Source organism: Rattus rattus, chromosome 7, assembly GCF_011064425.1.
Source record: "Rattus rattus isolate New Zealand chromosome 7, Rrattus_CSIRO_v1, whole genome shotgun sequence".
Classification (NCBI taxonomy): domain Eukaryota; kingdom Metazoa; phylum Chordata; class Mammalia; order Rodentia; family Muridae; genus Rattus; species Rattus rattus.
This window is the reverse complement of record NC_046160.1, coordinates 15,008,808-15,021,319: the sequence shown is the minus strand read 5'-3', so window position 1 is coordinate 15,021,319 and position 12,512 is coordinate 15,008,808. Positions and strand designations below refer to the sequence as shown.

General features: G+C 48.9%; 1 protein-coding gene across 1 annotated transcript in view; it reads left to right on the top strand.

The window, feature by feature from the left end:
- Positions 1 to 156: 156 nt before the first annotated feature.
- The window catches only part of Crim1 (cysteine rich transmembrane BMP regulator 1), a 177,640-nt gene continuing 165,284 nt past the window's right edge, over positions 157 to 12,512 (top strand). Inside the window, 2 exon segments of the mRNA XM_032908896.1 lie at positions 157 to 818; positions 820 to 1,049. Of these exon segments, the coding sequence (XP_032764787.1) occupies positions 721 to 818; positions 820 to 1,049 (328 nt within the window). The 5' untranslated portion in view covers positions 157 to 720.

Below are 12,512 nucleotides of genomic sequence, written 5' to 3'. Positions count from 1 at the left end.
GTGGAGGGAGGAAGGGCCGGGGCAGCCCCGGAGGGAGGCGAGGGGGAGGGGAGGGGGCTGGCCGGCCCGAGGGTGGGGGGGCAGCCAATGAGCAGCGCGCGGCGCGGGGAGGGCGGGGGGGGGATGAGGTAGGATGGGGGAGGGCGCAGCCGGAGCAGCGGAGGCTCCAGCCATAAACAAGCGCCCGGAGGAGCGGCGCGGGAGAGAGCCGAGCCGGGCGCAAGGAACGGACGCCACGGACCTTCTGCTGAGCCACCGCGCCCACTCGGCGGCTCGGGAGGCGGGGACCGGCCCGGAGGCTGCGCTGCCGTCGTCTTTCCCCGGCGATCAGGAGCAGCGCGGAGGACCAGAAGGAGCCACCAGCCCTGCTTCGGAGCGGTGCGCAGCCACCGCCGCCGCCAGAAGTTTGGGTTGAACCGGAGCTGCCGCGAGGAAACTTTTTTTCCTCTTTTCCCCCTCCCGCCCGGGAGGAAAAGGAGGAGGAGGGGAAGCCACCCGCCACTGCTGCCGCTGGCGCCAACGCTCGTGGGCTCCGGGTCGGCGCGGCCCGCAGGGGCGGCGGGGGCCTCGCCCCGAGAGGGGAGGAGCGCCCCGGGGGCCCCTAGTGGGGCACGAGGACCGCGGGCTGCGGGTGCGGCGGCGGCGCGTGTGCCCCGCGCAGGGGAGGGCGCCCGCCCGGCTCCCGGCCCGGCTGCGAGGAGGAGGCGGCGGCACAGGAGGATGTACTTGGTGGCGGGGGGCAGGGGGCTGGCCGGCTGCGGGCACCTCTCGGTCTCGCTGCTGGGGCTGCTGCTGCTGCTGGCGCGCTCAGGCACCCGCGCTGGTCTGCCTGCCCTGTGACGAGTCCAAGTGCGAGGAGCCTCGGAGCTGCCCGGGAAGCATCGTGCAGGGCGTCTGCGGCTGCTGCTACATGTGCGCCCGCCAGAGGAACGAGAGCTGCGGTGGAGCCTATGGGCTCCATGGAGCCTGCGACCGGGGGCTGCGCTGTGTCATCCGCCCCCCGCTCAATGGCGACTCCATCACCGAGTATGAAGTGGGCGTCTGCGAAGGTAAGGCTGCCCTGCTGCGCTCCCCCTCCCACCTGGCCGGCACGGAACAAAGTTTGCTTGAGACTTTTCCCAGAGGAGAGAGGGATCCCGGGGAAGAGGGACCGTCGCTGTCCCCGGGAGGGTGCCCTAGATGCCTGCTCAGGGACGGGCGAGGTTGGGCTGCGTGGGTGAGCTCCTCTGAACCCGCATAGACACACACACAGGTGCGGTGATTCGGGCTTACGCTGGGTGGCTCTTTCTCGCCCCAATCAGGGGTGCCCTGTGCGGGGAAACACTGCGGAGTCTGGCACGCGCGAGACCCTCGGGGAGTCCGCCCCTGCCGCCCTGCCCGCATAGCGCAGTGTGGCACCGAGGGCGTACGCAGTCCGCGCTGCCGGCTTCTGATAGCGGAGTAGACCTGTGCTCTAGCCTGCACTCCCTATATGACTCTTGTTTTTTCTTTGCGCTCTTCCTTCACCTCCTTTTCCTCCTTCGCGTAATAAATCAGTTTCAGCTCGGGAATATGTCAGTCCAGGCGAAGTTACACATGGTGATTACTCATTTATTTGCCTATTGGAAACGGTCAAAGGCTTACTCTTCTGGATGGCTAAAGGGAGTGGGGTGGGGGGCTGCACCTGGGTTGAAAAGTTATGGTTTACTACAAGAGGTTTCCTTTCAAGAGCCAATATCCGCGGGTTTCTAGAGCTAGGGCTGATGTCTTTTTGTTTGCTTGACAGTAGATTCTGCACTGTTTGCTTCACCGTGGTGCATCGTGCACCGCGGTGTGTGTAGATGTACTGAGGGTGGGGGCTTTGATAGTGGAGCCTCCCTGTTTCGGAAGCACTGTTGGACCGGGTGGGCCTCCATCTATCTGCACATGGCTCTACTTCTGCCTCAAGGTGCCCGATTAGGTTTAAGGTCTAGAGAGAAATAGTGAGACCTTTTATTTTGACAATGGGCTGGATTGTCTGTTAAAAGTGGGTCCCTGCCTACTTAGAGATCAAACATTGGGCCCTCCATGCTGCTCCGGGTATCTTGCCAGGGATCAGGTCTCACTTGCAAGAAAGGACAACTGCACTCTGCCTTTACTGCTGTCAGTCAGCCCCTGGGACACGGGTGAATCGTGAAGCATCCTCTCGTGTGTGTGTGTGTGTGTGTGTGTGTGTGTGTGTGTGTGTGTGTGTCCACGTGCGCGCGATTGTTTATTGAGCTGAGAGGCCGGAAAGGACAAAGGTGGGTGTATTAAATGGCTCCAGTGCTGTGGTAACTCTTTAAACACACATGCATGTATTTTTACCTGTGGTTTTAAGGTTTTGGACAGTTGTGGAAAATCAGGGAAGCCTTCCTGGTTTGGAAGCTAGGGGGCAGTAATGAGTGCAGGGCCCTGCTCCTTTAGGCTAGTGCCCGCAAGATCCCACATTTCCCTGACACAGAAAAGGCCCCTCCTGGTTTCCTCAGCGCAGGGAAAATGGTCATCAGACAGGCTGACAGAATTTCACGTGTTTTTGACTGTAGGCCTTCTGAATAACTTAGGCTAAAAGGTGTTCCTGTGAATCCTGCTATGTGGTGTGCATAACTTGACCCAGCCTCCTACAGATCTTTAAGAACTAGGAGGCCGTGGTTAAAGGCAATGGAGACGGTGGGGCAGCGGGAAGGGCTTTGGGAGGCTCTGAGGAGGGTGACCCTTGTTTGTTTTTTCACGTGTTTCTGGTGAAGGGGATGCTTGGGGGAACATTTGCAGCAATCAAGTGTTTTGGCAGCAACGCCCCGTGTCACGGTGCTACATGATTTTGGCAGTTTGTTAAGGAGCCTGTCATTCTTCTGAAATGATGCATCCCTCACGCCTGCCTTTTCTCCTGGTAACACCAGGTGCACAAAGCGTTGGCCTTGAAAATGCTTGGAAGTGTTTCTTGACATGAGTGTATTTCAATTAGTGCTCTCTGGAAACACATTTCAGTTAGCAGGCCTGTTTTCAGCTGGATGCTATGGGCACATCCCGCTCCCCCCTCCCTCCCTCCCTCCCTCCCTCCCTCTTTCCTTCCTTCCTTCCTTCCCTTTCCCTTCCTCTCTCCTTCCTTCCTTCCCTTTCCCTTCCTCTCTCCTTCCTTCCTTCCTTCACTAAAAGCAGCAGTGAAATAGATCTTAAAGCCACGAATCTAAGGTAAAAGGACAGCATTTTCTGGCACGATGTAATGCTTACCTTTGGAGAGGTCTTCAACTGTCTAAAATTTCAGATATTTTCACATTAATATAAAACGCGTGGACCCTTTTTCAGCATTAGAGGAGTCTTCGAGAGTCACCGATTGTCTAGAAGCTGCCCCCCCCCCAGTTTTTCTTTTTCCTTCTCCAGGAACTTTGCATAAAATTTCTCAATGGCCAGTACTTCCCTCGGTTTCCATTTTGATTCAGAAGTTCGTGTGTATTGTTATCATAACACACGGATAGAAGTGGATCTATTTTATTCATGTAGAAAAATCTCTTGTGCTGCATTTTTTGCACTGAAATGACCCCTACTGGCTGCATCTGTTAATGAAAAGTCTTTTGAAAGCTTTTTTAGTTGGCTCTCCTGGGAAAACATATTTCACGGTGTAAAATAGGACCAGTCCACCTGCTTTTGAAGACGCGACTTAAGTACGAACGTATGTTACTGTTTGCCAACTTGCAGAAATGTTTGTCCTTCCCATACTGACTTTTTGGGGGGCAAGGGAGTGGTGTTTTAAGTTCACTGAATGAGTTGGGCCAGCATCCCAAATGGGCCCTTTTTCTTCAGGATTTTATGGCACAGTGACCCCTAAAAATACAGGAACCATCCTAGCCATAAGAAGAACCCCGAAGAAGAAAAATTAATTTCCAAAGGAATGGGATTGTGAATCAAGTGGCATGTTCACTAGGATCTCTTCTCTGCGTTGAGACCATTATTTAAAAAAACAAAAAAACAAAAAACCCATGTTAGCGCCTATGTATATTCGAAGGAACGAAAATGGAGCAGGCTACCCAGAGTCTTTTCTCCTCTCTCAGTCTTAAAAAGGGCCAGGAGGCACTGGCCCTCCAGAGGCAGCAATTCCCTTTCCTGTTTCCATGCATCTAGCGAGCCTTCCTGTTGGCCGTTTGCAGAATCTTAGCTGGACTGTTTTCTTGGACAGGCGTCTGTCTCCAGGGAAATCACCTACCATTCCAAAAGACCAAGTTTGGCTTCTAAACCTGGGAGTGAGTCTGGGTGGGGGATCTCTTTAAGGGATCTGAGTTTTAAAAACTAATGAAGTGAGATTGTGTAGAAAGAATGTTTTGATTGGACAGCGAGGACTACATTTGGAACTGTGGGAGAGAGGCCTTATGCTTCAGGCTTCACTTGGGGTGGGCAAGGTGAAGAGGCACCGCCAGTCTTTTGTCTTAGGACCGTGCTGAAGGATGGAGTGGACGTGGTTGAGCTTTGAGGACAGTGCTGCGTTAGACACAGGTGTCCATGACAGCAGAAGGGCACCAACTTTTTCCGATGCTTTGACTCTGTGGCCTCAGTCTTTATAGAACTGAAATTTCAGTCTTCAAAACTATTGCCTATTAAAAAACTCTTGTCAACTCAGTTTTCCCCGTTGCTTTTGCTTCCCTTCCACCGTGGTTTACAGGGCAGCAAGGAGAACTTAAGACTGAGTGATGGGAACTTACAGCAGAGAGCAAGGTTTGGTGTTCTAAAGCACCCCTGTGAAGGTACAGTTTCTTTATTTGTCTTCTGGGATAGTCAGTAGCACAAGATACCTGCTTGGGGAGAGAGGGAGGTGGGAGGTGAGCCCAGAGAGCAATGCCCAGGACCAGGTAGAGATATCAAAACATTTGGCAGGGCATGGGGTACATGAAAGCTGCCCTTTTTACTCTGTGGGAGGACCTGAAGTTGAGAGTCTATGGATTTTCACAAATTAAATAAAGGAGAGGTGGGGCAGAGCGAATACTTCTGTACTGAAGTTAGGGAAACATTTCAAACCCAGGCTTCCAGACCGCTTCCAGAGCGATGAATGGGTTTCATTCTCTCCCACAGAAGTCTTTAGGTAAGGTCCACGCTTTGATACCAGAGAGAGAGGCGAGCAGAGGGCGCCTAAAAGATGTTAGCAGGCTATGGGAAGACAAACTTAATTCAAGTAAACAAGGAAGTAATTAATTCCTCCTCAGAGTAAATATTGACAAAACACACAGGACCGACTACTATTCACTGCACACACACAAATGGCAGGGCAAAATGACCTTCACGTGGGCTGTGTGGCTTACAGAATTCTCTGCTGATGAGGACTCCTGTCACATAAAACACTTGGCAAAGGACAGATGAGCTGCGGACTGGAGGGGAGAAAGGCAAAAGCATCAGGCACCAGGGCATGCGCTGCTGCTGACGTGGGTCAGGATAGAGACTAGGAAGCTCTGTGAGCAGAATGTTGGGAGTACAGTTGTAAGCAGAAGTCCCGCTCACTTATAAAACATTTTTACTGCTTGTGTGGGCATGCGTGTGTGTGTGTGTGTGTGAGTGTGTGTGTGTGAATGTGTGTGTATGAGTATGTGGGTGTGGATGTGGATGAGAAAGTGAGAGTGGACATGCATGTATGTGTGTGTGTGTATGTGTGTGAGTGTGTATGAGCATGCATGTGTGTGTGAGTGTGAATGAGAAAGTGAGAGCGTGTATGAGTGTGTATGAGAGTGTGCGTGAGGAAGTGTGTATGAGAATGAATGTGTATGAATGTGAATGAGTGTGAGAGTGTGTGAGAAAGTGTATATGTGAGAGTGTGTATGAATGTGGGTATGTGTGTGAGACTGTGAGTGTGTGTGTGTGTGAATGTGAGCGAGTATGTGTGAGTGTATATGTGAGTGTGAGAGACAGTGTTTGTGTGTGAATGAGTATGTGTGAGCAAATGTGTGTGAGAGTGTGAGTATGAAAGTGTGTGTGTGTATGTGAGTGTGAGACTGTGACTGTGTGTGTGAGTGAGCAAATGTGTATGAGAGTGAGTGTGAAGGTGTGTGAGAGATAGTGTTTGTGTTTGTGAGTGTGTGAATGTGAGAGTTTGTATGAATGTGTGTGAATGTGTGAAAGACAGTGTTTGTGTGTGTGAATGAGTGTGTGTATGTACACGAGTGTGTGTGGGTGTGTGCATGTGAGTGTGTGTGAGATAGTGTTGGTGTGAATGTGAGTGTGCGTCCATGTGAGAGTGTGTGCGTGTCTGAGGGAGAGAGAATGTTTGTGTGAGAGTGCATGTGTGTTTAGTGTGCCCTTGTGTGTGCTTGTGGATATCAGAGGGCATTTGGAAGTCGGGTTTTCATCTACCCTGTGGGTGCTGAGGATTGAACTCAGGTTGGCAGGCTTGGTAGCAACTCTTTCTCCTGCTGAGCCATCATTCCGCCCCAGGCAGGTTCATTTATGAAGAAAAGTGAACAATCCCCAGACTCTGGACAACATTGTATCCATGTTTCGGAGCTGTTGGGAGATTCCGTACAGGTTTCTGTCCTCCATGGCTTGGTTCCTATCCAGCCGTCTGCATGAGGAGTCTGGGGCTACAGAGTGCAGGCTTTATGAAACTGGAAGATTTAGATAAAATGGTGACCCCAGAAAGTGGGTGGACTACAGGATAAGGAATGAGAAAAAGGGGGAAAAAGCCTTGAATTCATCTTAGCACAACTATATCACCCTTTGAAGAGTGATCCAAAACACATTCCAGAGATTAATTGTGAAATTCCTGAAAAATGTGGGTGTGTTTAACTCAGGAAATGGTGCCAGCAGGCGAGATGACAGGGGAGCTTTCAACTGTAAAGGAGGCAGGGTGGGGGTGGGGGAGTGGAAGGTGAATATTTCTGGCAAAGCCCGTGCCTTGCTACAGTTGTTACACCTTGTTCCAGATGGTGCATTTCATATAAGGAGTTTGGAGACATCTCAGGGTGGGCCATTTAATTATTTGAGGAAGGCATGACAGAGTAGCTAAGCAGGCACGGATGCCTGTCGTCTTACAGGTCTACTTCTCCAAGGCAGCGTTTTCAAGGATCAGGTTTTGCCTAGAAATGCATCACTCATCCATCTATTTTTCTGTTCTCTGTCCTGTATACAAGGCTGTCTACAGGGGTAGAAGGAAGCCAGGGGGTCTGGGGAGTCATTCAGAGCTATTCTTCATTCCGTAAACCAGTTCCCAGGCTGTGGGTCGTGACCCCTTTGGGAGGGGGTGCATATCAGATATCCTGCCTGCATACCAGATTTTTACATTACGATTCCTAACAGTAGCAAAATGACAGGAGGTAGTATTGGAAATCATTGTACGGTTGGTGGCGTCACCACAACATGAGGAACTGTATTAAAGGGTGGTAGCATTAGGAAGGTTGAGAAGCACTGCTGTATACCCTTTTAGTCAAGATAAATAGGACAGATACGGGTTGGACCCATGTAAGTTCCATGCAAAGATGATATGTATCTGTATTCTTACTTGCTGGGGCACATGGGTAAGATTTGTGACTGTAAGAATCAGGTCCTGAGGCTTGGAGGAGCTCATGTTTGGTGGGGAAGAGGGAGCCTGCTGATTTCTCTTTAGAGCCCTTACAGTAAGGTGTCTGAGTGTTTCCCAACTTTTGAGCAGGAGCCTGCATTCTCCAAGCTTTGCTAGCCCCAGTTCAGAATGGCAGGGTTCCTTTTGTGGTTTTTCTCTCTGTTCTGGCTTGCTCTGAGTGGTACCAGAGTGTGGGCAGGGAGCTGGGAGGTATCTCCCTCTTCAACTTCTCTCACCCTCTTGCTTCTCTTGGCTACCTGGCCTGGTCAGAATTGAATCCTTTGTCCTGAGGTAGACTTCCCCTCCACTGATGGACAGAGACGCGTGCTAGACTGCATCTGTTTAAGGTTGCTCCCAGGGTGAGCACAGAACTCTATTCTGTTTTCCTTTGTTAGCTTCAAAGTGAACGCATTTCAAGTCCTTATCGCCCTCCTCCAACCCCATTTTATTCTGAAGCCGCGGAATGTCCATGCTTTCGTGGATGAACGTGAAGGGTGGGAATGTGGTTTCCTTGTCTGACTAGTGAGGTTAATCATTGGGTTGTGATAAGAGCGACCTTAGTCCCCGAGAAACACCAGGGATGGTAATAGCTGACATCTGACAGGGCTGCTTGCCTAGTGCACGTGTGACAACCTGACCTGGGTTCATTTCCTTGCTTCACTTAACCTTCCTGCTCCACGACCCTTTAGGGAGTTAGAAGGTGGGTCTCTCAGAAAGGTAGCCAGTTATTAGTGATGTCATCCTGTCACCTCCAGCTGTTCCCCAACAGCACAGAAGTAGCCAGTTAAACTTGAGGCCTGTTACATAGAACATATCTAATAATTACTGCACAGGCTGTATCTTCGGACCTGAAGTTCATTGGGATGCATCGTCAGAATTGTTCACTGAGCTCCTTTGTCTCTCTCTGTGGGGTAGTCTTTCATCTGGGGAGGTTGGGGGTCCTAAACTCATTCTAACCAGTAATGTGCATTTTCTTTTAGGTTATCTTTTGGAAGATTTTACTGGTAGCTCCTTAGATGTGTGTGTTTTGGGGGATGGGGATGTCATATTGATGGTCAGCACAGGGTTGAGTTTGTCTTGAGATAAGGAGACAGCATGTATTGGCACAATTCTACACACGCACATACCACACACACACACACACACACACACACACACACACACACACACACACACACACACATACACACACACACACACACATATACCACACACACAACACACACACAATACACACACACTCACCACACACAACACACACTTACCACACACAACCCACACACACACCACACACACACACACACACCACCACCTTCAGAACTCCAGGCCCATCTGCTGCTGTACCTGGTACAAACCTCAAAGCCAGAGGTTTAAACCCTCTATTCCTTTCTAGTTTAACCACTTACTCTGGGTCAGCTTGTTTCCCTATTAAGTTAGGTAGCACCAACTAACCAGCGAAACATCTGCCCGCAAATTATTTAATGGGCATCTGCTGTGGGTCTGGTTTCTGTGTTATAAAATTCCGATACCTTTCTTTTTTTTTTTTGTAAAAACTTGGCTTCTGAAAGTTTAATGGCCCACAGTCACCTGGGAGCCTATTAAAAGTGCAGGTTTGGCCACTAGGATTATGGTTTAGCGGTAGAGCACATGTCTAGCATGTGCGAGGCCCTGACCCCCGCACCTAAACAAACAGAGCGGACTCTGACTGAGTATGCCTGCAGTGAAGCCTGGTGGCTGTCACTCACTCACGGGTGATGCCAGTGTGGTTAGTCTCGGGTCGTTCCCAGTACGAGTTTCAGCTTTTGTAACAGGAGGTTGATGTAGAAGGGTATCTAAAACCTGTCACGTGCTGTGACGGTCATATTAGTAAATAAGAGAGGCCCTTGACTCCATAGAGGTAATGCTTTACTGGTAGCCAGGGATGGCTGGGTGATTCATTGTCTGCAGGTATCACACAGTGAGATCTGAGATGGGGAGTCCTGAGCATGCCGGGAGCAGGTGAGAGGGGCCGCTAACTTTACCTCAGACCACCAGGAATGGAGGGTTCAGCCTCTCCCGGGGAGTGTCCTCTCTTTCCTCCTTTAGCCATTCCTGTTTTCCAACCAAATGGGTCTTGAGCCTAGGTAAAACCAACGTTCACATCTTGACTCAGATGGTTTTGTTAACAGCACAGGGCACAGGCCAATCTTGGGTAGTTTTTCTCAAGTGTCAGGCGCTTTCCACCAAGTAATTATAGTGAAGATTAGCAACAACAAATACATATATATATACATATATATATACACATATACATACAATATATACATATATACATATACATACACACACATATATACATATATACATATATAAAATGATTATATAGATATGGGTATTGTGTACATAAATACTAATAGTGTCCTCGGCAGTTTTTTAATGACTAATATTAATTCTAACTTGCATTCTTTTTTTATTTCCATCTTTGTTAGCCTTCTCTGTATATAAATTTAGAAGTCAGCTTTGTGCGTGCACTAACACCTCCTCCACACATACTCTTTTTTGACGGGAGGCTCAGGATGGTAATTCTGGTCTCGGATGTTTGTCCCGGAGAGGATAACTCGATAGTTCAGAGAACAAGGTGTTCCTTGGTTTGACCTCGGGTAACCCTAATTCCCAGGCCCTGTGGAGTTTGTGAACATTTGCTTGGGTTCGTCTGAAAGGTGACAAGAGCTTATATCTTGTTGCTGGTCTCCATCTTGCATGGGGCATCCTTTCGAGGAGAGTGAGAACCTCAGTGTGACCGTGGATCGGCCTACCGTGGTCTCTGGAGACGACTGTGTTACTCCAGAGGAAGGGACAAACCAATGAAAATCTTTGACTTTCTCTTTGGTTCCCAGTGTAGATGTGGTCCCACTGTGGTAATTCCTAAGTGTGAGCCCTTCCTTCGTTCCTAGAGACGAGTATCGTTTTTGTTCAGAAAACATTAGCACAGAGTTCCCAAGACAGGTACCTCATAATGGCTACTGTGGGGCAGGGAGAAAGAAACCTGATGAAGATGAAAATCCTTGGGCCAGTGATTAGGGTACAGCTGATTCCTCTGGACAGCCAACCCTTCCCACCCAGCAGACACTCAGACACTCACGTTAGTTCCTCTCCTCGGGATACCCTCTGTCTTGTTATCAGGAATGTTGTCATTCAAACATGTAATCAAAATGAGAAAAAAAAACCTACAAAACAAAGTTTCAGGGTTTCTTTTATGTCAGCGTTAATCAAACCCAAGTATAACATCCTAATTTGAAACATTTGCAGAACACTTGTCTTAAGAGTATGGAAGAAGAGAAACTAAAAGGCCGCAGAGATGACTCAGTGGTTAAGAGCACTGGCCGCTCTTCCAGAGGACCTGGGTTTGATTTCCAGCACCCACACGGGTGACTCACAACTGTATTGTAATTCAGATTCCAGGGGCTCGACACCCTCTTCTGGCTTCATTGGACATTAGGTTTGCACGTGGGGCACAGATATATACATATATATACATATATATATATATATATGTATACACAGAGAGAGAGAGAGAGAGAGAGAGAGAGAGAGAGAGAGAAAACACCCATACATACAAAACTTTTAAAAAATAACATAAATAAATTTAGGAATGACTATATTTTAAGACTGTCATACTTTATTTCTAATTTCCGAGGGTTTGACATACCTACTGTAAAAGTTTGAGCTATGTCTTTAGAACCTGGTATCCCAAGATCTGGGGGGTTTTTGTTTTTGTTTTTGTTTTGCTTTTAGCTGTGAGCTGTAAATAGAGACGGTGTCTGCCTTGTTTAGCATTTCGAAACAACAATCATAAACATCTCAGATTCAAAACAGAAAGGAATTTCTGGCAGGGCAGGATGAAACCTGAGCTGGCAGAGCCCCGCTTACTGGAGGGAACTTGCTTAGCTTCACCTCCAGCTTAACTTAGAAAAAGGGCTCTCAGCAGAGATCAGACCAGAGGCATCTGGATGCTGAAGGATTGTGACACCTCTCTCTGAGATTCCAGAGAGAGGCAAATCTGCCTGGAGGATGTTCCACCCGAACCAGACATCAGCAAGAAATATTTAGACACCCCCCCTTCAACCTCATTTCATGTCAAGAATCTCACACACGACGGCTGTGGGCTCTGTCCCCCAGAATGAGTGTTTACAGTTCTGCAGAGCTAAAAGGAGGTCTCTCCTTACCTGCTCTTGTTGGAGCCTTGGCACTCTGTTACTGTTGTTGTTGTATGAACCAAGTGTGGTAAAGGTGTGGGTTTCCAACGATCTTCTCTCTGGGAGTCAAAGTAGAGGGATCTTTAAATGAAGAAGAGTGGGATTGCTGTGTGCTGTTAGGAACCCAAGTTTGTGTATTTTCAGAAAAAGTTTAGGGAAATCATTACCACTACCTCATGCCTTAAAAACGAAAGGCCAAGTGACTCTATATTTTAATCAAAGTGAGGGTCAGTTTGCTTATATCCTGGCTTGTTTCAGAAAGGCTTCGAGGCTTTCCACAGAGGTGACTATCATCGGAGTCTTACACCTGAGAGCTGGTGTTGAAGGAGAGGAAGAAATAGTCATGGAGTCTGGTCTGTCTTTATCATCCTCACAGCTCAGTGGCTTACAACTCTGTAACTAGGCTTTGTTCTGTCTTCATTTGCCAAATTAGGCAGTTACCTACCTGAATGCAGGGAGATTAAATCGGGGATCCTGAGGTTGTTCTCTGGTCCTGAGTTTGAGCTTTTAGGACCCACAAGCGCTGGCCAAGGATCAGGTATAACCTTGTGCTTACACAGGGACGCAGGAAGAATGGTGGCCATCCACTTGATGCTCAGCCAGGTGCTGGGAACTGTAAGGCTCAGCAGGAAAACAAGAAGTCTGCTCCGCTTGTGTTTATTGGGACAGGCCGGTGACAGCAAAAAGCATCATTATAGGGACATTGGTGACATCTATTAAATACCTGCAGTCTGTCACTGTTAACT